At 39.1% G+C, this 25425-nt stretch overlaps 1 protein-coding gene across 2 annotated transcripts in view; it reads left to right on the top strand.

The window, feature by feature from the left end:
* Positions 1-25425, top strand: part of cacna2d3a (calcium channel, voltage-dependent, alpha 2/delta subunit 3a) — a 108168-nt gene that overhangs the window by 13701 nt on the left and 69042 nt on the right. For both annotated transcript variants that reach the window (XM_027288836.1, XM_027288835.1), the window contains exons 3-4: positions 7273-7389; positions 17737-17796. In XM_027288836.1, coding sequence (XP_027144637.1) covers positions 7273-7389; positions 17737-17796 — 177 coding nt within the window. The remainder of the gene's footprint in view (positions 1-7272; positions 7390-17736; positions 17797-25425) is intronic.

Here is a 25425-nt window from a genome sequence, read left to right as displayed (position 1 = left end):
CTCACCCTCACTCTCTGTTTTTCTCTCGGTTCTACACACAGACACACACTCAATAGTGGCCCAGTGACACTATAGCAGAAAGCAGAATTAACTTCAACCACAAGATGCCTCCGGGTCCTACCTCTTCTCTTTTTCTCTCCTCACCTCCTCTCTTGTCCCTTGGCTCTCCACCCCTGCTCCCCTTCTCCTCCCAAAGCCACGTTGGCTGTAATTACTAACATGACTTTAGGGAATCAGTGGCCCTTTTATAGGAAATGATGACACTGCAAGACATTTGTCCTTCTGAACATGTTTTAGGAGAATACATCCTCTGACACTGCATGGGCAAGGATGAAGATTACATTGATGAACTCCTACAAGTGAAGTGCACTTCAACCAGAAGGAAACGACTTCCCATTTGTAGATTTTTGTCCTGGGATTTAGTTGAGAAAATTCAGTATGTCTGACATCATCCAATATTAAGCATTGTTTTTTGTTTTTTTTATAGTATTATCCACATGTTGGGAAAAGCAAAATGTTTAGTCTATCTGTCATTGGTATCAGTGGCTAATATTGCTCTGCAGAGGTAGATGTATTGAGATGTTTTAGTTAAGCAAGAGTAGCAATACCACAATCCAAAAATACTCCATAACCTGACCAAAATTCTTACATATATATTTATGTAAGTAAACCTACTGCACATTTATTATACAGTCTAAATGGTGCCTGTCATTTATATATTATTGGACTAATAACACAAATACATTAAAGTGCAAGTATTATTTTTATGTTGTAGCTGTTTTACCACTTTTTTTTAATGTAAGATTTTAAACTACAAATTAACTATAGCTGTCAGATTAATTAGGTGGTGTAGCAAGTACTATATAGTATTCTAAGCATGAGGTTTTAATCTTGACTGTTTCAGGTCCTGGCTTCACATTGATTGGAATGAGGTTCCCATTGACATCAGACAGTAGAACGTCTACAAAACAAACTAACATTTTCTTTTGTTCTAAATGTAATGTGTATGATGTACTTGGATAAAAGTAGCTATGGCTGTAATGACGTAGTACAAAAAGGAAATACGAAGTATTCACAAAATTGTATTTGAATATACTGAATATAATATATGAATGACAGACGCTGATCTTTGATATTGATATTTATAAGTGTATATTGAATTCAGAATCCAAACACCCTTTAAGGATTAATGTTATTATTATTTACATTTATGTCCTTTCTTCCCCCTTTTTTCATCGTCTTCTATTTCTTTCTTACTCGGTTGTTGCTGGTCATCAATTTCTTGAAGAAATGCTAATATTTTTTCCCTAGAAAGTTTGTCATAGACACTAGAACTTTCAAAGTTTCTAAGGTTCATTAAATCAGAGAGTCTTTTCAATGGACTTTACTGATCTCTGTCTCGTTTCTCCTCGTTTCATGCAGTGCACAAACATTCACAGGCTTCTCTGAGCCGTGTCTTTTTTATTCATCAGACCACACTCATCCTTTTGTAGTCAGACATGGAGGCAGAAGCAAACAAAACAAACAGGGCTGCTTTTTGTGAATGAAACATCACAAATGACACAGCTTGAATGAGAAAGAATACTATAGCACACACACACACACACACACACACACACACACACACACATGTGTTTCTACGTTGTATACTTGGCTTCTTGGTGCATGCCTCTGCCTCTTTTAGCTGTGAATTTTCAGCTTGATTCAGTAAACCGAAGAGACAGACATCTGAGCAACAAACTAATACATTTAATAACACTGCCTCTGAGATTTTTACAGTGTAATTCATATGCAGTATATGCTGAAAGAAATTCTATATTTAATAAGTGTAGAATCTGTTTATATGTTTGTGTCTGTGCACAGATGTTGTTGACGATGATGTGTTAACATACTTTCTCTGTGCCATTCAGTTAATGTGCGTGAGACCGAGAGAGAAAGATCCAGCAACAGCTGTGAGATTGTATGAGAGTGGGCCGAGGTAAAGTGGGCTCTGGTGACGCGTAAAATGAGCTGGGATTTGGGGGATTGGGGTTCAGTCTTAGTGTGAAATGAAGTTTTTCCCCTTCATTAATCACTTTATTATCAAAGCCCAAGGAAACGACATACATAGACACAAATACATAGAGTATTATGTCATTCATGAATATACGCACTTCATTATGACCAATAGATCGAAGTAAAACAGTGCTCATACACATGTACCTGCTAACAGCAGAAAAATGCTCAGCCGTTGCCCTCTTCTATAAACATCTTTTGGAACTACTGTTTTTTTGTATGTATGCATATAGGTGCACATATGTACATGCAAGCTTGCACTGTGCTCTCCCTGGATGTAGGGCTTCTAGCCTCTGATTGTTGTCCCACAGTCAGCACACAGTGTATCAGCAGCATCAGCTCATTCATATGATGCGGCACAGCAGAGAGGTGAGGAGCAGCGAAAAAGAGAGAGATTGAGTTACAAAGTGTAACTGTAATTTCGTTCATGGGCACACAGTTATTTTGGCATAGAGAAGCATTGTTTGGTACTCAGCCTTTAGCTGCTCCATTTGAGCTGCTGCAGTGAAGACACCAAGACTGCTGTTGGTTAGTTTGTGTAGTTAATGAGGGTATTGTTAAGCTAATTGAAAAATAATAATAATACAAAAATAATCTATCTAACAAATGTGAATGTTAAAGTTTTACCTGAAAAGTGTTAACACCAGGTGTATTTCAGTGTAAAGGTTGTCTAAATAATGAAGGTGAATGGTAATTCTCAGTGTGATCTTTTCAATCTTTCCAGACAGACACATTGCTGTTGAGTTATTTTTAATGTATTTATGTAATTTCCATTCACCTCAGTTGTAAGAGGTGGTAGCAGAAATCTCGGTGACTCAAAGCGTAGACAAATGAAACCAAAATCTTCTGCAAGAAAAAAGTAAGAAAATGAAAATGAAATTCTTTTTGTACTTTGCATTAACTGAACCTTAAAGTGAATAACCCACATTTCGAGACTATATCTCAGAAGTTAAGCTGGCAAGTAAACTGTTTTTGAGACCAATAGGAACGATGGACAAAACGAGAGCAATGCGTTGTTAAAAAAAAAAAAAAAGAAAAGAAATAGAACAGCTTTTTTTGTTTGCGAAAAGTTTGAGTTGAAGCTCAGCCCATGTTGTAGGTTAGCAGAAATCTCCCTGGTGAAATAAGGCAGTACTGTACATGTGCGACTGGTAAATCAGGTCACTATCCAGGTGCACAAGCCTGAGCTATTTCCAACAAACATGACAGTCCTTGGGGAAAAGTGAAAGGAAATATTTTGTGCTCAGCTCAGTAGGAGATGAGCAGCAAGGCTAGTGGACATGAACAGACACTTTAACGTTACATCCCAATAAATACCACCACCTCCAAAGCAGAAAAATCCCAGGAGATACTTCTCAGGTGACAACGACCAATTGTGTTTCATGAGCAATATCCTGAACATTTTACCAAATCAGTATTACATAGTATATATTTTTTTCATTTAACATAGTAAATGGCTATATTTATTGTTGCTGGTGTGTGATAGTGTTGATAAGCAGTAATTAACCTAGATCTGTGTTGGGTCCTTCAATTTGAGGGAATTAGGTCAGGAGAGTCCTTGAATTTAAGAAGGTGTGGGAATCCTGGTTTATATTATTAGAAAAATGTTTGACCTTAAGTGGCACTTCTACACAAACACAATATTTCTACAGGGAGGTCAGGACATAGATTTGACCACACACAGTAGGAGCTACCCTGGAGTTAGAAGGCTGTCACTGATATCAGAAGGCTATTCACTGAATTGCTATCCTGCTGTTACACTGGCCATTGAAGCCCATTGTAGAACCATTTTTCTTTCTCCTGGGAAGTGGTGGTTCTGGATGTATGTCAGTTGGCTTCCCTGTGATACTGATGTGATGTGAAGAGGATTGCTGCAGGCTAATTAGGGCTGGTCTGCTCTGGTCAGCCTGACTGGACATAGCGTTGCAGACAGCCTGTGGTCAGCTGGATCTGCTTAGTGTCTCACTGACCACACAGACGTGATCACAAACACATAATGACTTTGATTCAGGCCTCAGGAATTCTTTATGCCTTGGTTAAGTGTGTAATACCTGTCGACTCTGGACCAGTTTCATGGACCAGGATTTAGTGGAGCTATGGACAAAAGTATACTGGTTTCAATAGAAAAGAGAGAATTACTCTTAGCTATCACTATGTCCATGAAGTCAGCCCATTCGTTTTTATAATTAGCAAAGGAAGTGGGTGCAGTAGAGACGAAGGAAAAAAATGAGGTAATAAGAGAAAAATGAAGGAGGAAAGAGCAAACTAGAGAGAGGAAAAAACTCTAAGGAGAAAAGACAAAGAGAAAACTGGTAAAGAAACCAGCCAAGCCAGTTCAGGTTTGAGCCACCACTGACCCGTCAGCTTTAACAGCCCACCACTAACACCGACAGCCAGGAACCAGGATTGGCTTAAACCCTGGATTTTCTGTCTCTCTGACATACAGCAGTTGTCAGTCAGCCAGTGGGATTATCGCTCCGATTTTCAGACATGTACGGTTGCTTTGATTTGGCTTCTGAGTCATCAGCCAGTCACTTTGATTGGCCACAGAAGATGTTACTTGAGGCTGCAATTAATTAGAGAGACAAAGGTTTGTTTGAGAAAATGTCGAACTTGGTGGTTGTGGTAGCTGTTATGCAGAACATTTCTGAAGTAGGGCTGCAGTGTTTAACTGATTTCACTATTAACCGCAGTTTAAAACGTCAAAGGTTCTGTAACCATAAAGAGTCGGCTACGCTGAGTGTTTCTGTCACTTAGAATCAACAAAGCAGCGATGAGTTAAGAGCTGGGCTTTCAGTGCAACATAAACCAACGGCAGCAAAGCTTTCTTTCTTTCTTTCTTTCTTTCTTTCTTTCTTTCTTTCTTTCTACCATATGCAAAACAGAATTTTTTGTATGACTCCAAACTGTTTTGCCATGACATGCAAATGAATTTGGCAGTGAAGGCACCACTTCGGCATCATTTCAAAGACGCACAGACTGTTCAGTGTTATGGCTGTGATCAGAGTGTTGATGCTATGATATGGAGATAAAGATGAAACCGTTGAGTGTTTCCTTTTATGAACTTGATTTTATTCAACCTTCCCTGGCTTCTTACTGTCAGTAGCACTTTGCTTTTTCAGCTCCTCATAAACCTCTCCGGGATCCCCACTGATAGAAGGAAATAACTTTATCACTTATTACCCTCAGATTCCATTATACTCTAAGTCAGACACTCATCTTCTCAAAAAGTATCTTGATGAATCAAACCCTCTTTCCTCTAATCACTGTAATTGCTCTCAAAAAATCCCTCCAACATTTACCTTATTTGAATTATTTTCTAAGCATTTCCTTCCTCTGATCATTCTGGCATCACACTGATGTTGCACCTCTGGCCTTTGTACTCCTTATAATTGCTTGCTTGTAATGATGAATGTACTAATCAATGGTTTTGACCTTTATCTATTACCTTGTACAGTTTGTGTCATAAAATATTAAAGTCAGTTTAATAGCGATTTGAGCTTGCTTTTCTCTACTAGTGCCCATCACTACAAATACAGATAGCATTTCACACACCCCTCTGACCTCCCACTTCAACATGCAATGTCATGGATGAGGTTTTTGTTCATGTTAGGACAATAGGAAAAGGTCCGTGACCCTATTCCTCTGCTTTCTCCCTTCACTTTTCACTCCTAATACCGACACCCTGCCTTTCTTTCTCAACCTACCTGTCTTTGCGCCTCTTGAATCTCTGCTCTCCTTATCACACTCTCTCTCCTTCTCTGTTTCCTGTTATCTCTCCTTTCCTTTTCTCGTCTGTTCATCTGTCGGAAGTGAAGAAAGCAATATGCCCATAATTCTAACAAGATAGCAATCATTGATGAAATTTGTTTTTTTCATTGCACAATAAACTTGTCTTAGGTAACTGAAGGAATGTTTGACTCAGTCTCTTCACTTTCACTTTCCACTTTGAGCTGTAACTAAAGAATCTTTGATATGAAGCAGAAAAATGTTACTCTCTGTCTGGCGATGTCCTGCAGTTTTTCAGATGACTGCCTAAATCCAAATGCTGCTGCCTGAGAGTCTGAAGCTGTCCCCATTCCTTCTCCTACCGTGATCGCTCTCCCTCTTCGCCCTGCTCCTCGTGTGTGTTGGTGTACAGAAGCAACTAAGAGCATGCATCTATAACCTGGCTGGCATAACATTAGTGGGGTGGGGGGGCGGGCAGTAATATTTGATATGGCAGTAATCTTCTGTTAAATCCCCCAAGAGTGAAACACAGCCGCCTTCAGCTTTGCACAGATTTCAAAAATGTTTTTCTTTACTTTTTTTCTGTACAAATATACCCGTTGCTTAGATCAGCTCTGCATATATATATATATATGTGTGTGTGTGTGTGGCATGTATGGGTGTGGAATTAGCAAGACTTAATGTCACTGTCCCCGGTTAAGGCGCTGGTTAAGTTAAGCACCCTAGTATAGGTTTCTGGCAGAATAATGTGATTTAGTACTGAGGGCAGCAGTGTGTCATCGACGCTTAATGTGTGGTTGGTAAAACTTGAAGGTGGCTGATAATTCTCTTGGCTGAGCTGATTGGCTTCGTTTATATGTAAAGCAGTTTGGGGAAGCAACTCTCACTGATCTATATTCCACTTTTGAATCACTGATAACACATTCTTAGTACTTTAGAATAGCTACTGATCCTTGGTTATATATTGTAATTGTGTTTTTCTATATGTGATTTTACCACTGCTGCTTCTGGTTTGTCTGCATACTTTATCCTGTATCTGTAGCTGTTTCCCTCTAGATCGTGTTGTATGCTATAAACAGACTTGTGATTTTAGTTTATATAGATAAACTTGACTTGTTTTTATTTGGTATAGTATAATATGCTTTTTATGGCTTACGCATCTCCAAAAATACCTAAAAATAAAAATGAATGCTTTCATAACTAATAAAAAGGTATCATTTTATGACTCTATAATGCCATGACTGCAGGCAGTTTGAATGTGAGATTATCTTATTTTCCCTATCACGTTCCTTTCCTTGATAACTATAGTTATTTTCTCAGATTTAAGTAAAACGGTACTCAACATACAGGTTAACTATTAGCTATCTATTATGTATGGTGAAGAGAAACCTTTTTTCAGAATCAGTTTATTGGAATGAAAACACACACAGTGATTTAACTGTTGCAATAATTATAACCTGATGACATGAATGTGTGGTTTTCTTTCAGAAATACAAGGAGTTTGAGCGGGCAGTTCGGGTGGAGGAGATCGATGGGCTGCGGCTGGTAAAGAGGTTGGCAGAAGACATGGAGGAGATGTTTCACAAGAAGGCCGAGGCAATGAAGGTACTTGTTTACCTAAAATTTTCAAAATAAAAGCATGTAAAGGTAAAGAAAATGAAATCTAAAGAGTTGTCCAAAAACAAAGTATATTTAGTTCTGTTTATAATATCTATATTTCACATGTACTGTATTTCACATGTACTGTGGTACACACAGAAAGAGGTACATCTATTACTAAAGGTAAAAGTACTGGTCTGAGCTCAGTGAAATCACTTGGTAAAGTATTTATTTCTGACCACTCTGCGAACCCTATTGGATGTCTGAAGAGGTGCCGTAGTGTCACATTGCCACAGTGAAACCAGACACATCTTGCATTTGCTGTGTGCATGTGTGAGAGAGAGAGATATGTGAAGGACCGGGTGCTGTGGGTGAGGTGACAAATAGAGAGAGACTGTGATCCACCCATCAGTGTCTGTGTCACTTTATTGATCTGCTCAGACCAAACATCACTATCTGCTGAAATAGTACACTCTAGGACAAAGCTCTATGAACTCAAACCAAACTGACATGATTAAAATTTTTGAATGTGCTCAAATCATAAGTGGACTGGGTAGACTGTGTTTCGTATCCTGTGGAGGACAAGTACTGTGTGCAAGTATTTTTAATGCATGATTGCAAACTCAAAACATATGACCTGCTGATTAAATATGCACCACTCACTCATTGTTTGAAAGTTTGTGAACTATAATTCTAGCAAAATATTTCATATTGCCCTTTTGAATAGCATTAAATGTATACATAATAATTGACTAATTATATAATAAAACCAACAATGATGGAGGTCATTCAGCATAATGAGTACTTTCAGTTTTTACTTAACTACATTTTGTTAATCATATTTGTGTTTACTTCCAATTTTGAACACGGGACTTTTTGTCTTAACTAAAAAATATGAATGCTTCATTGACCACTGCCACAGTTATATGTGTGCATTTACTGTATGAACACACTTGGTGTTTGCGTGTGTGCCAGTGTTGTGCAATTCTGGATATGTCCACGGTGCACTGCCTCTCTGGCTGCAGCCCTAGCTTCAGGTGATAGATCCTATCAGGACAACATGGTGCTGTTAACAGAAATTGGATTTCTCTCTGAGAGTCTGGTCCAAGGATACAAGCTGAAAGAAAAAGCGAGGGAGGCAGAGATAGATAGAGAGAGAGAGAGAGGGCCACAGATAGTGACAAACAATTGCCATGCTTTAGCTTTGCTTGTGCCTTATGTATGATACCTTTGCCTGCTCAGATTATGTGACGATGCCTGTTTTACAGTGTTACATCGACTTTAAAATCATTCTCATTCCCACCTGTCCACATGTCCTCACTTGAGCGCATAGAAAAGATGTATTTCATACTAATTTGAGTCAGCTGGCATTTGGAAAATATGAGTCCTAGTCTTGATTGGTGGCATGAAATTGAATATTTTAACTGGTTATGTTATTAAATCCTGTAATAGAAAATGGAGAACTTAATCAGTTTTCTAATAATAATGCACATTATTGGAATAAACCACTGCCATCCATTTTCCTAACCAATATCTGCTGTATTTAACTTATGTAACTCCTTTTTAAATTCAGAGAGACATCTCTTGTGAACTCGTAACTGTCTAATAAACATGCTGACATGTTGGAGTCATTTTTATTGATCTGTGAGATTAGATGCATTGGATATTGTGACATAATTGTCTATCTTCTCCTTGAGAGTGTGTTAAAACCCTGGAAATACAAGGACTCTGTCAGCTAATAGCTTCTTTAAAGCCGCCTGCCTTGATGCTCAGTGCTTGATAATTGTGCATCTCAGGGGGTCGAGTGTGCGTTCATATGTGTTTGGATTTAAGTTATGGGAAGAAATACTGGTCACTGGGGTGATGGAGTTGCAGTTTGGCAAAAGACAGATGAAAGTCATGGAAGGAACAGGAAGAAAGTGGAGAAGGGACAAAAAGCCTCCCGTTTACATCCATGGAGAATTTAACTCTTGTCAGCTGCCATCAGGATTCCACTTCACCTCCACCTTTGTCATTTTCAACACTGGCAGTTGGCCTTGCAATGAATTGTTAGTCACAAGCATACAATGGAAGTGTCCATGAGTCCTTTTGCCTCTTCTTCTCCATCTTTCTCCAATTTCTCCAAGCCTTTTATTACCCAAACTCTCATCTGTCTGGCCTAGTGTGCAGTCCTGCAGCTGCCCTTAAGCATCCCTCGCTCCTTTGTCTGTCTCTCTCCTCTCTACCCCGCCTCTTCCCGTCTCTCTGCTTTTTGCTAAAGTATATATGGCGCTTCAGCGATTCAATTTCCTTGCAGGCGCTCTCCCTTGTCCGTCAGCGTGGTTTTATCTAAACGTCTCCACGTCGATTCGCCCTCTTTATCGCATGCCACCACCTGCTGAGAGACAGCAGTCTGCTGTAAAAGGGTGCACCTGTAAATATGCATGTGTGTGTGTTAGTTGATGTCAGTCTTTTTTTTAGTGTGTTCAGGTGAGAGAATTCTTGTTTGTTAATGGTTTTAATTGTGGAGAGAAAGATGTGGTTATGTTTAAACTTTCAATACATAGTTTTAAAGCTGTGTGTGTGTGTGTGTGTGTGTGTGTGTGTGTGTGTGTGTAATTGAATTTAGAATTGGTGTTTGATTGTGTTTGTCTCTGTCCTCTCTTCCTTATCTTCTCCACATTATTGTGGCAAGCACAGCCTCCTCTGTGTCTGACAGAGAATGAAACTTCTATGAAACTTTGCTATTATAGATAAGATAAATGAGACCAATCAAACAATGTTTCAAAGTAAACATGCGCATGCAAAGGACGTGTGTGTGTGTGCACGCACTGTAAATCCATAGGCATGTACTTATGTGTATTTGTGTGTCTATTTCTGGGTTCAGCAAGCATATTAACTTGCCATTGTTACTTTTTAATTGCTATTACCTCCATCAGTTCCTTAGTTAGTGGGATATTATCATCGTCTAGCAGACAGCAGCTCCTCTCCTCTCTTGTTCTCCTCTCGTCTCCTCTTTCTATCTCTTCTGAAAAAAAAAGCTAAAAAAAAAAAAGAAGAAGCAAAAACTCTTGTCTGTTCGCTGAAAATGGTGCAGACAGCAGACGGTTAAAGAAACAGTGAACACGTTGTTATCAAAGTTGAAAGGCGTGGAACTATTGTAATGCCCTTTTTGAAGTCAAGCACGGTTGTGTTTCATGTGACAAATGCACTTCAAAGCAGAGTGGATGCCGTGCTGCTAGGGCTGCTTCTCCTGTAATGGCATTCAGTCTCTGCATGCTCTGTACCTGCTGATATCATTTACCTGTGGCAGCTATGCCTCTAAAGTCCTCAACATGATTACCAATGTAGAATAGAGGGAGTCTGCATGGGTGTGTGTTAAAAATAAAAGGTGCACACATGACTTGAAATGAAAATTTCAAGTCAAAGAAAGCCTCTTGTGGACTTGAATTTTCATTTGCTGACGTGCACAGTGAATTTTAAGCACAGATTTAGCATTTCAACAATGTGGCACAACTCGTCCTCTGCAGGAGATGATTTGAATTAAGATGAACATTTTAAGAGCAGCTCTGGTTTATTAAGACTTGGGTCTTTTTTTTGGTATTTGGCTGTCATCTCTGTTGGTGATGACAGCATTGCTGGAAAAAAAGCAATCAGACAACCAAACCTCAAATTTTGCCAAAATTATTTTGAACAAAAAATATGAAGAAAATGAAGACCACTGGTAAAACCCAAACTGTTCTTTTTACAACAAAGATTTCTCACACTTTATTTCCACTTTCAAAACTTTTTTAATGATTTATTATTGCTATTTGCACTTCTGATTAGACTGCATTGCGTTGCCTTGTATTTATACATGTGTAATGACAATAAAGTTGAATCTAATCTAATCGAATATTATAAAAAAGAAAATGTGAATTCCCATCCACTGCTGTTTTGTGAATATTTTGGGCTCATCAAGATAACCAGTTTGTGATGCTAATGCTCTAGTCAGGTGCCATTAAAAACCATTGCAGAAGAAGAATGAAAGAAGTGACGCTGTTAAAAGAGGTCCAGTCAAACCATCTTAGAAAATATGATGGAAATATGGCATTTATGTTTCACTCATTCATTTGAGGAACATTGCTGCCTCCTCAACGGTTGACACAGATCTGATATTTTTGTGTCTTTAGTGGACATTTAAATCATTTTTCATGGACATCATGATTAAGTCCACTACTTTTCCCCCAAGTTGTTTTTTTTGCATTATTTATAATAATATTTTAAAATTTCTGATGCTTTCATTTAAGTTTATTTATGCACACATTTTGTGTTCCTTTTCAGAATGATTTGTGATGTAAACCTCTCCCTGTGTTCCTTTTCAGAATGATTTGTGATGTAAACCTCTCCCTGAAGAATCAGCTAATTGAATTTATTCATTATTTGTTGCAGGAATATATAAAAACTAAGGAATTTTCCATATTTCTTGGTGCATAGTTCTCTTAGGAATTATAATGGTGTGGTCCAGCCCTGCAGTCTTGTCTTGCCCTTTCCTCCTGTCTGCCCTCCTCACTGACATACCACACTGTCACGCTGAGCTCACAGCACTGCTCCCCTCATTTCCCTCATTTCATTAGCTGTCCTCAGTCTCAGATCATTGCCACGTCTGTGCATGTGTGTGTGTGAATGTCTGTCTGTTAAGAATGATAGCTACTAATGACACAGCAGAGCCATCCAGTAGATGTCAGGACAGCAATGGTTGTTTTTCTGTCACCAATAAATCAAAGAGATGGGATTGTTTTCTAGAATGATGAAATGGGGATGTAGGCAGGAGGGATAGGAAAGGTAAATGTCAAGAAAAAAGATAGTCACAAGTTCACCCTAAGCATTAAATGAAAGTGTGAAGAAAGAAACAATATGAGACAAAGGAGACTGATGGCACAGCTGGTTTAGGTGCTTCATATTCCCTTTCAGTCAGCAGAACTGGTGAGAACTTGTCAAGTATTGATTATTGGGACTTGATGTTTCAAAACTCCCCTCCCTCTCTGTCTTTTCCCTTGTATCTCTCCACCATGCTCTGTCTACTTGGCTCGTACCCAATCTAAATGTGCAAAACAGGGGAAGCAAAGTGTCACAGAGCACTTTTCCATTTTGTTGATGCTGCAACTCTTCCCTGGTCGGTTTGACAATATTAATTGCTGTCCCCAGTGCTATTGATGGCCTGACCTGAGCCAATCCCGCTCAGCCCAGAACAGGCCTCGATGGACCAGGCCTCTGGCAGGGCTGAGACCCGTAGGACCTACCATGATCCAGTAGGCCAACGCTTAGTTAGCATTTATTCTTACAAATGAGGAACAGCCTGGCAAGTGTATATACTTAACACATGTATGCTTTATTGGTGTAAGGTCACACACATAAGGAAATATTTAGATGTGCAAAATGATCCGATGTCCTCAACATATGGAAATATCATATATACACATATCACCATTTTTTTGTGTATTCAGAACTGTAGTTGACTGTGGTCTTGTTCTTACCTCAGGAGAACATTCAGATTCAGGCCACTCTCCTTGATGGAGTGAATGCACCGAGGCAATGCTTAATATACTGCTTAAAAAAAAATCCAACACTTCCGCTACCATTTAATAATTTATGTGCCTCTCCCCCACCTGCCCTCTCATCTACCCCTGTGTTTCTCTGACAGCGGTTGTTAGTATAGCTCAGCTATATACGACAGCTTTCGCTAACTTTCACAGCTTTACTGTTGCATTCATAATGGATAGGCATTTGTTAAGGTCAGTGGCTTCAACTGTCGGGAAACCCACCACACAGCAAGTACAGCGCAAATACAATAAGCCAATCAAGTTGACAGCTAAATGAGGGGGATCGTTTATGAACTTTTGAAAGTGTAAACAAGCTGAATCCTTTGTCAGGCAAATCATAATCACAGGATGTCAGATAATGAAAGGGGGTATATGAGTGCAAATGTCAGAGAAATGGACTGGGCGGGAGGAAGGGGCGGGTTGAAAAATGATGAAATAGGAATGGAAATTGTGTTTAATTGAGGGGGAAGAGATCGCTTCAACTTACACCAGGGAACTGAGGGAACGTTAGGAAAGTAGCATTTTGTTCTGGCTTAAAAAAGTGGTTTGAAACTGGCCAGAGCCGAAGATAGGGACACAAATCTGGCAAAAACTCTGAAATGTTGTCTCATTTTCGACGCAAATGTCAGCCTTAGGATAAACTAGTTCACTTGATGCCAATTTCTTCTTCATAGGCATAATGTTTGTGTTATTTTTCACCACCTCTCCAAAGTTTTCAGCAGCACTGACAAAGCAGCAGGAGCTAGATGTGAACTTTACAACACATTGTTTCCTGCGGTTTGATGTAGTCCAAAAACAAATTGACAAATAAAATGAGGGAATTAAAAGAAAATGGAGTCTGACGTGGACCAGGCCAGTCTGGTTGGTCCTAATCAGGTTTCTGTTGAGAATCAAAGCTTTGTAGTGAAGACAAAGACCAGCAGAAAACATCAGGGATCTGTAATCAGGTAGAGATGCCAGACTCTAATCCAGTCACCACAGAGAGTCTTGTTAGCTCTGTGTGCTCGGCTTTTACCAGCTACAGTGAAGACTTGTGAATGTGTACGTTTGTGTTTGCGCATGTGCGTGTCTTTTCAGGGAGACAACAGGGCCTGCCACTCTGACTGTGTCAGTTTAATTATTGCTGTCATCTCGCACCAAGCTCGAGCCTCGGCAGAATGACTTGAGAGAAAAAAAAAAAAAGTAATTTCCCTTTCTCCTTTTAAACTGCATCATACACTGTGTCAGGACCACCTATTGACAAAAAGACATGGCAGGCTCATTTGAATTTATGCGAGACACACAAATACATGCAGACAGATGGCGCACACATTCGCGTAGGACCACGGCAACACAACATACACACAAAGACAAACACACCACCTGGAGTGTTCATCCTGGTAATATGCTGGAATTGAAATTCACAGAAGTGAGTAGTACCTACTTATCTCGAATCTCTTTTTCCAATTGAAAAACTCCCCGCTACTGTGCAAGTTATTTTCACCATAGAGCTTTAACTACCATCTACCTACATGGTAAATTACACTACATGAATTATATTCCAGAATAAATGATCTGCAAGTATAAATCCATTGTTTAATTGTTCAGCAGAAATTAAATTATTGTTGGACATGTATGATGCAGTGTTGTGTTTTGAATCATAGGAGATAGAAATTAAACATTCCACAAGCCATCTTACAACTGCATATGGATAGATACATACACACATATTGTACATGCATGTACTCAAATTCAATTTCAGATTACAGAGTTCATCACGCACACAGCAACTTGCATACTCTCCCATTCAGTGATTGACATTTGCAAAAAGTGGCTGTGAGACAGAACAGGTCAAAGAGTTAATATCTTAACACGTGTCAGCTGAGAGAAACATTAACACTTGCGCGTACACACACACACAAACACACACCACCATTGCTGAAAAGTGTGTTTCTGTCGACAGCGCGTTCACAGGCAACGTCTGACATTTTGCCGGGAGTGTGAGGCTAAGCATTCAGACCTTTAGAGAATGTTATTTTTTCATTCTTCTCTCATCCTCCCTTTATTCCACCGTCCTTATCTTTGTTTGTTCCTAGAGCATGCTTTTGTTCTGGATTTTCAGCAGATGCACCTGCTGAAGGTTTTCTCTTTTTTGCCTCTCAATGCCTGGATGCACACACACACACACACACATACAACGTAACACACACAACATAAGAGTGTCTTGTTTGATTCTTCCAAAAAAAAAAACAAACAAAAAAAAACATCAGAAGTCCAGGTCAGAGAGGACACAGAGGCATCCATCGAGTCTTCTGCTGTTCTGCCATCAGACCAGGAAGGAAGCAGAACAAAACTTACAAATAGATCAATAGTCAAATGGAGCACAGAAGAATGATATGCAAGGATATGCAGCGGCCAGGTGTGTTGCTATGGTGAAGGAAATGATTGGCCAGGCTCTAGATAACAGTGTTCACTTCCCAAAACAGCCTGCCTGCGCACACAGCAGCAGCACAACACACACGCACAACCTCACACATGGCTCAGCTGAAATAAGCTGGCTGATTGCGGTAGTTTTACGAGTAAAGCCATTTGAATGGAAATGCGAAATGGAAGTGCATTACCAAAACTCATAGACACCAAGACCAGCTGTGAATGAGAGAAATGACTTGCTATGAGAACATACCATGCGCATCACAGTTGGAGTGCGTGTGTGTGTGGGTGTGAGAGAGATCCCTGAGAGCAAGCTGTTACTCAGGGCCTCTAGTGGCCTTTTTACCATATGCTTCAAGTTCCTAAGCCATTTAGTCTGCAGAGTACATCTTATTTTGACTCGTGTCCATGGAATTAATTCAATCTGAATTGTTGTGATATACAGTACTTGTTGCTTTGGGTGTGTATATTACGTGTGTGTGTTGTAGCACTTTGAGATTTGCTTCAAATGTAAAGTGCATTATAAATTAAATCTATTATTATTATTATTATTAATCTTCTTGTGAAAACTCAATGTACTCACAACTCAAGGCGGTAGGGAAACTTAAATACTTAAATATTAATAACTTCCAGCGACACAAATGGTGAGTCCTGCATCCTTTTGTCCTGCTTTACTTGACATGGTCAAAAACGTGCATTGTTCCAAGCCTCTGCTAACTTCGCCACTTATTACTGGCACCATGCCAATCAGCACTAAATCTGCTTTTCATTATCATCGTTATCATGACCCGCCATAAAACTAGAACAAAGTGTATTCCAACAATTTAAAGAATATTAGCAACTAGAAACATGATTTTAGTCCAACATTCAAAAAAAGGTTTTGAATGTACATACAAATACTATTATAAAAACTTAAAATAATACTATAATATGTCATAACAATGCATTTAACCATATGTGTATCTGTGTAACTTATGCAGGGCTTAAAATACTTCGATTGAATCTGTTTGTGTTTCACAGTTCACAATTCCCTCACCGTCAGACTTCAATTACATCTTCAGAAGTCATCACCAACAGCGAAGCCTTACTTGCCAAGCCTTTAAATATCAATGACTCATTATTGACAATAAACTCATAAGCGACCCCATCCCCATGTTGTTGCTTTACAAGATGATTAAACCCATACTGTTGTGCAGGTCCCACTACTTCTTTAACATGTTATCTATCTCCAACACAAAACAAACTAACCAGCACTAACTAACCAGCAGCATCACACAATGCCTCCAAAATCATTTGCCTCCCATACCCCCACTCATACAAACACGATCGACAGAGGCATGACACGCCTTGCGCCCATAATAGCAAGTGACGCCGATCGCCCCCTCAGCCCACTTTTTGCTGCATTGCTTTCTGGTTGCAGATATAGAACTTAAAAATGGAGAAGCTTTCTCCCTTCTGCCACAGCAGCCCTGCACAAACTGCCTTGCTGACACTGTTTGTAACGATATAGACATATGAGTGCACGTATGTGTACATAAGGGCATGGGTATGGATAAAAGCATATGCGTTCACATCTCATATATTTGTGAAATCTTGCCATAATGTAGTTGGACAAAAATTATTTTTCAATACTTTCTGGCATTCGTTAAAATACTCAATTCATTGTTAAGGCAGAACAAGCTGATTGGATTATTTAAATAAATTATGACAGATTAATTGATATTGAATATTTGAAGCCCTAATATTCACCTTTAGTCACACATATATATATATATAGAACACACACTCAAACCAATTGTGTGATTCGGATTCATATTATTTTGATGACAGTGACATGCTCCATGCTTTAGACAAAAGAAGAGCTGTTTTCAAAAGACGATAGCGATAAGAGAGGAAGAAAGAAAGAGAGGGTTAACACACAGATACCCGCATCACCCTACAGGCACCCATAGCAGACGGTAGCAGCAAGAGGGTGATGATGGTGTGTGTGTGTGTGTGTGTGTGTCTGTGTGTGTGTGTGTGTGTGTGAGAGAGAGACAGAGTGCATGTTTAAAACAGCATGAACTGATGATGGAGTTTGTTGTGGTAGTGTCCAAAGAACCTGAGGCAGTCATTACCTCTACTGCTGAACCATTTAGGAAAATAGCCTCTTTTCATGAGATGGCCAAATGTCTGTCCATGATCTGTGTGTGTGTGTGTGTGTGTCCTGAGGGGTTGTAGTGTTGCTCTGGTGCTAAGGGGTACTTATAAAGCCAGTTGTAAAGCTACTTTCTGTATGGATGTTTCTCTGCCTATTATTTTTTGATCTACTAATCAATTCACTTCTGTACTAAAACTATTATGTTTCTCCTCTCATTCCTTCCCCTCCCTTCTCCTCCTCCAGAGACTGGTAGAGGCGGCAGAGGAAGCCCATCTACAGCACGAGGAGGATCCAAACCTACAGGTAATACACGTCCTCTGGATTTATAGTGTACTCTGACCACTCAATTACTATTACAATCAACACGTTCATTCCCTGTATTTGTCAGCTCATTAATTAAATCATGGTGAGATTAGCGAGAGAAAAGGCAGGGTGAATGACAAGAGACTCTGCAAACACAGCAGAGGAGAGAAAGGCCTTAAGAGTCTTGTTCTGTGGTCTGATTTGCTTCACTAGACTTAACAGTCTTTTCTCTACTAAAGCGTTTGTGCAGATCTTTCTATAATCATTTTGTCAGTGTATATCTCAGCCTGCCGCTGTCAAGTTTTCACAATCACATAAGACCAGCCAACAAACACGCATACAACAAAGATTTTTTTTTTTTATTTAAGCATTTTTATTTTAATTGATGAGCTGTTGGGCATGACTAAGAAGAATCCACTCTAACATCTGTTGGTGATCACATAGTGTACAGTGATGTATCCATCGTGTTTAAGCCACTTCTAGACAGGTTTTCAAATGACGTCATGAGTGAGATGTGTAGGCATAGCGTGGTTAAAAAACAAATCAGTATGATTAAGAGTTTATGAGCTGTTTTTATGCTATAAACTGCACAAATTTCAAAAGTAATATGTGAAAAACGTTCAATATCCAAAGAAGGAATCCTCACAATTAGATTAGAGTCCAGAATCAGGTATTATCCTCTAGTGGTCAGAGTCCTAGATTTTAAATGGAGCAGAGTAACCCCACTCACACTGTTAGAGAATGTTTATCCTGTTATTGAACATTTGTTAGGCTCTCTGATCAATGGTAGTAATTTTACTGGTTTCCAGCAAATTGCTTTATTTCTAAATACTGATATTTAAGCTGAGCTGTAGCAACAGGTGCATGGAAGGTGTACCTTCCATGTATTCTTGATTGTTTGTATGCACTTAATGTGAAACCCAATGATAGCAGATGGTGTTTACTGACGCTTCCCTGGATCTTTCTTCTATTATGTACGGAAGCGCATTGCTGCCACCCCCCTTAAAAATATTCGGCTCGGTATCACGTAATTACGTGAAATGTTTTACGTTATAATGGGATATTTATCACGTTAAAACGTGAAATTATCATGTTATTTCGGGATTCGAAGTTTTCACGTTATTTCGTTATATGAAATTATCACGTTATTTGGTGATAGGCATTTATCACGTTATTTCATGATATGGTGATATTTTCACATTATAACGTGAAAACATCAAGTATGGTTTTACTTGATTTCATAAGTTTACCAACGCACGTCCCTCACGGCATTGTCCGTAAACTGACTATGGCTCATCTACATACTGTACTAGACATACTACAGTTGTTGAGCACTGTAGATGACATTGTTATCAGTATGCGTACTCTCCAAAGGATTTTGAAGAACATGGGGTTGTACCGAAGAAAGAATGAATCTGACCCTCTTGAGCCCCAAGAAATCTCGACAGTGGAGAATCCACATTTTGAGTCATGCTATTTCACTCTCAAACATGGAGGGAAGCGTGGTAGACTGGCTCATACATGGGCTGATCTCAAGTGAAACCATACTTGATGTTTTCATGTTATAACGTGAAAATATCACCATATCACGAAATAACGTGATAATTTCACATCACGAAATAACGTGATACTGAGCCAAATTAGTTTTTGGAGGGTGGCAATGCGCTTCCGTAATTTTGGTAGCATCAGGTAGAGGATTTTTTTTTTTCCATTGAAAGGAGCCAGTGTTTCATACTACTATTATTAATTAGTAATATTATTTTGTTACCCTAGTGGAAATTCCACTTCTTTTAACAACCTGAGTGTAAGTTTTATAATTGTAATTTTGCCATCAGTCAGTTATGATAACTACACAGAGATGTCCACAGTGTTAGTGTAATCTGCATCTATATACATAAATGGTAGTAATGTGAGCCCCAACCTCAATTTAATTTTAAGTATGCATGTGGAATTATGTTATAAATATAAATAAATAAGTATGTATAAATATGTAAATAATAAATGAACTTACCTCACTCAAATTTGTCGCAGAAAAACGTAACCCCATCAGAACTTTTAAGAATTTACCACGTCTTGAGTCTTAATAGAACAAATGTACCACAAATGTTAAGGCATCACAACTGTGCCTATAACTAAAGATTAAACTGTATGAGGGAAGCATCTTACATATTCTGTTGGAGGTGAAGCAATTAAACCTCATGTTTTTGTGCCAGAATTTACTCTCTGACTAACATTTTGAGCCTGGCACACAAATCGTGAATTATTTATGGTGTTATATCACTGTCATATTCCTACTCAAAAACTCAACAAATTTTAAACTATTCCCTCCCTGAGTTTAACCCTCAGTTCTGCAGACTTGGGCAAATGCATTCAGCTAATCATATCTGCATACACACCCCCAAACCATGCCTCTGCTCTCATGGTTCTGCCTCAAATCCATTTGAGCAGCTTTAATTTTTAGAGTGCAGCTTTGTGTGTGTGTGTGTGCGTGTGCACGTGCGTGCATGCATGCATGTGAACTGAGGAGACAGTGCACAGTGATGTTGTCGTTTGTTGCGCATCGTGCACATCTCAGAAGAGAGTTTATTAAAGTAGGAGGAGCGACAGCAGAAACTTGAGTTTTAAAGAGGAAATGTGATGCTAAGCCGACTTGGGAGTATCTGCTGCTAAACTACTTATAAAGTCTGTGGCGTGTGCCTGTGTCTCCGCCTGTGGCGGTAAGTGTGTGTTTACTCTGTCAGCTCTTTAAGGCATTACAGTGAATACCCAGAGGTTGTACTGCTGTCATGGGCCATTAAGGAGGATCAATTACTAAATTTAATCACTGACTACTGTCCAGCTCTGAATCTTCCTTTCATAGTGCCCCTTTTTTCAGTTTTTGGTCACCTGCTTGATTCTCTGAACGCTCTGCTATTTTCCCCTCTTTGCTTTAAAAGAGGATATCACCCTGTGACACTTTTTTTGAGCAAGACTTGGCATATTGGTTAGGATGTTGTGTAATTTTTATAACTAGAACTGCTATCAGCATTTATTTTGATCACCAGTCACTTGTTTAACACATTTTTTAAGCAAATGCTTTTTTCAAATGTACAAAATAAGACAGTAGAAGAATATTTGATGGGTATCTTTCACAACATTTTCACACCAAACACTGAATCAGTTAAATAATTAGCAGATTATTTATATTTAAAATAATCATTTTATATGTTATAGGCGTATAGATAACACAACACCACACTGAGATTTAGTACAGATATCATGGTGTTTGATTTACTAAACTCCATCAAGTCAGTCAGCAAATACATAATATATAAAAACTCTTTTTGCACCGAAAAGTTAGAGATCCAAATTTAGACTACAATGCAACACAGTCACGCAATGCTGCAGAACTGTGTGTGTGTGTGTGTGTGTTTTCTTTTTCAAAAATCTCTCTCTCTCTCTTTCTATCTCTCTCTCTCTCTACCATCTGATATTCTGGTTTGCTCTACTTTCACTATCATGCACAGCAACTTCGCTCTAAGTTTGCGCTCCATTTGGGAAAATGTATATCACCAGCAGAAGAAACAGGTACCCCAACCAATGGAGAAAATTGAGAACGTTTATAACATTTCATCACAGAATTTCTTTTGTGTGTGTGTGTGTGTGTATAAAGTGTCGACTACCACCCACTCCTTTTCACTTGACAGTGAGATACACAAATTTACTCTGTCGGTTTTAAGAAATGTAATGCAATTTAACACACACGGTAAAAACAACAACAGTGTATTTATTACTGAAGAGTAAGTTGTGAGATTTTGCCTGTTCCAAACTGCCAGGAAAAGTGGGACACATAAATATATGGCTTCCTGTACAGGTTTTGTAGGGGGGTGTATGCTGTATATTTCGATTGTACTTGTGATTGTGTGTTGTTGGTGCACAGTTTTGCATGTAAACAAAACTGCTTTCATAGATGCGTTCTTGTCTTCGTCATGTGTGTTTGTGTTTTCATATGCTGCTCAAGGGGCAGTAACACTGTGCGGACTCACAGCCGTGTTTTATACCAGTAATTACTTGCTGGCGATAAGATTAGCCCAGCAAAGTGTGTGTCCCTTTATTTCAGTTTTCATGACACAGCTACAGAGCTGATAATGGCTGATAGCTATACTCTAATATAGAGTTTCACAATGTCTAGGTCAAAATACCTCTATACATATAGAGACATATTATATCAGCACAACAGTATTATGTGTTTAGTGTACCAAGAAATTAGGAATGAAAAATGAGAACAAAAGTAGAAGATGAAAGGAAGGAGAGAGGGATGAAGGATGAGAAAAATGAACATGATAATGGCAATTACTTGTACCTGACAGATGCTTGTTGGCATGATGTGTGACCACAGTAGTAGCATCTGCTTTAATCAGAGATAAATGTAATGGCAGCTGCACTTGGTGTATGATGCAGTGTTACTTCATTACAGAGCTTCATTTCTATGTGTTTTACCACTTTTACCACATGAATGGAAATAGAAAACATGTGCTCTTTGATTTTTACACAGCAAGTTTTTCTACCACACACTCCCAGTTTACTCTCATCCTCTCCACCTTCATCATTGCCTCCCTCCTCATCACCAGCCTGCTGATCCACTGAAACAAGTTTAGCCTGCTAAGGGTCTGTCTGACTGACAGGTACTGTAAAGTTGCGCTGACTTGAGCGATTACCAAGTAACGTCATTGATGAACATGAAGGATTGACAGGAATACTTACATCAGATTTTTAGGAATGCAGCATTTCACGTATTGGGAGATCTTGATAGTCACATGATAAACTCCTTGTCCAAACGAGGGAGGTTCCGCATCATGTTCTGACATCCGTTACAAATTGAGCCCTTCTTCAGTAGCTCAGTCATCAGAGTAATAATAACAGACTGTCTTGGCCACCGTTCTGCATCCATGTTAGTGTCTTTATGTCCGGGTGTATATAAGTGTGTGTGTGTGTGTGTGTGTTGGTATTTATACTTGGTTAAACAGGTTGTTCAGTACGTCTTGGCAAATTATGTCGCAGCCATTAATTTTTTGTTTTGAATTGCCTGAGCATAAAATGAAATGGCTAAGCATTCTGTAGTTGCCATCGCAAACTGCTGTAGCTGCTGTAGCTTTTTTTGTTGCTGTTTACATGCATAAATATTAATAGGCATGTACATTTTCGTGAGTGCTGTATGTAAACACCTGTGTGTATGTGTTTGTGTCTGCACTGCTCTGATGGTGGCATTTTCTAATAGTGCTTTTTACTGCAGAACATGGTGAATAGATGGTAATTATCATCAGCTGTGCTAAAAATACCACATCTACGCTGTAGGGTGAAACCTCCTCCATCACTATTCGGGGGTTTATTATAAAATGTTTGTGTGTTTTTTTGCTATTGGATACATATTTGGCTGGCAGCAGTTTGATAGGAATTTCCTTATCTATCCTTTCCAGAGCTCTTCTGCTTCCATGTGAAATTGGCACGGTAATCTGCTGCGATTTTCCTCCCTTGCTCTTTTACCCGCAATGCTCATGTACTGTAAATAGGAAAGCAGAGAGCAGTCTCCCATGCCCTCTGCAACCAATGAAATCCTTCCTTGGAGGTTGGAGACAAACAGCCAATTGCCAAGTCTGATGTTGACTGAAAATGTAGCCCCAGTCTGAAGGGAGCAGTGGGAGAGAAATGCTTAATCTTTCTTTTTCTTTCTCTCTCTCTCTCTCTCTCTCTCTTTCTTTTGTTCTCCTACCCCCTTCAGGGTATTACCATAGTGTGAAGAGGTGGCCACATGCTTGTTGATTTGCCAATTTGCTCATCTTATTACTGGCAAAAATGATTTGACCCGTGTGTGTGCCCCCGTGTATCCAGAGTACCCTCCACTTCACTGTCCTGTCACATGCATGACCAGTGATGTAAAGATGGGATTTTTAAGCCATTTGTTCAAGAGTTGGCCTTGTCCGTCCAATGTATAATGCACAAACACACACACACACACACACACATACATACACACCACTTCTTCCGTATATAGACACATATTATGTCTCATCTGCTTGCCAACTCCAGACTCAAAGCATTTCAAGGTACCTGTGTCTACAATCTCAGAGAGTAATGTTTAAAAAGGTTCCCTAAAGAGAGATAGGGTACTACCTCTGATCACTGACGTCTGGAAAGCTCATTTAAAAGTCATTTTTAAGAGAGAGTGTTCTTTTATGAACTGACAGATCAAAAAAATAAACATATTGCCATAGACTGTCCTCTCTTGCTTGTCATTTTATTGTTTCAAAGCTTATATTATAGTGCTTATATTATTATTTTTTTTATCAATGAAAGGTTAAAAAAATAATCTATTTTTGTGGCTAGCTTATTTTTCAATGATGTAACATGCAGTAAACCTTAACTAATAACACTATATTTTCCAGAAAAGTACAGTAGTGTGGGCAGACAACTGAATTTGAACCTGGTTATCAAAGATTTATGATCCATCTTGCTGCATACAGCTAACAATCAGAGCTATTGTTTCTTCTGTGTTGTATATGTATACCACACAGAAGTTCTGCCAAGAACAACTGAAGGAGAAGTTAAGAGCAGTCACATGACTTCCCTGAGTGTCTTCACAATTCGGTGTTGAGTATTAGATTCCTTTGGACAGAGAATATTGGCTGCTTACATAAAAAAAAACATTTAACTTGTTGAACAGAGCGTTACTTGTAATACAACTACTGCTTTGATTATAGTTCATAATAATTTGTCTCTCTCACACACACATACATACAGTACACACCCCTGTGTGTAATAAGCATTTTATCCTCACGTGGCTGCTCTGTTTCTTTCAGAGTGGGTGAGCACAAACTATAAGACGCGTGCAGAAGGATTTTAAGCACAGCATATGAACCCCCTTCTTGGCCTTTCCTCCAAGTTATTTACTCAATCTGCCTGTCTTGTTTACCCACTGATTACCTGTATCCATGCCCCCTGGTTGTTTTCCAGTCACATTTCCACACTGTGTCTACTCCCTTTCCCAACCGTGAAGAAAGAGAGTAGGGATGTGGGTGAATAAAAGAGGAGAGTCGAAGTGGAGATGAAAGTTAAAAGTGAACACCAGAGGGTGGAGCGTCACGGTCAAACTCCCGCTTCACATGTGGTCTCCTCTCTGTCTCACTCTCTCTCTCTTCTTCCCTTGAGGCTGTTGACTCACTGTTGTGCTCTTTGCAGCAAGAGTATTTCTTAAAATCAACAGGAGTGGTTTTATCCATGCACGAGTATGTGCATGTGGGTCAAACACTTACATACAATACTGTATGTGCATGACTGGATACACGTAGGCTCAGCTAGGTGCTCGACTTAGTGAGGGATGCAATACATCTGTGTATATTCTATATCTCTGTATAATGTGTAATAATATCTTCAAGGTGCAATAACATTTAAGAACCATGTGCAATAGCAGCATTGTATATATCCTTCGTTTTATTGCTGACTTTTATAATCCCCTTTTATTATTTATCTATGAGTGGGTGAATGTTTGTGTGAATATGTGGAGTGTTGATGTTTTATTACAGAAAAAATGTCATTGTTCATGGTGCAATGACAGTAAAGGCATTCTTATACAGTAAAATTATTGTTTAAGTT

This window comes from Larimichthys crocea, chromosome XV, assembly GCF_000972845.2.
Source record: "Larimichthys crocea isolate SSNF chromosome XV, L_crocea_2.0, whole genome shotgun sequence".
Classification (NCBI taxonomy): domain Eukaryota; kingdom Metazoa; phylum Chordata; class Actinopteri; family Sciaenidae; genus Larimichthys; species Larimichthys crocea.
The sequence above is the reverse complement of the archived record's forward strand: the minus strand, read 5'-3'. Positions and strand labels throughout refer to the sequence as shown.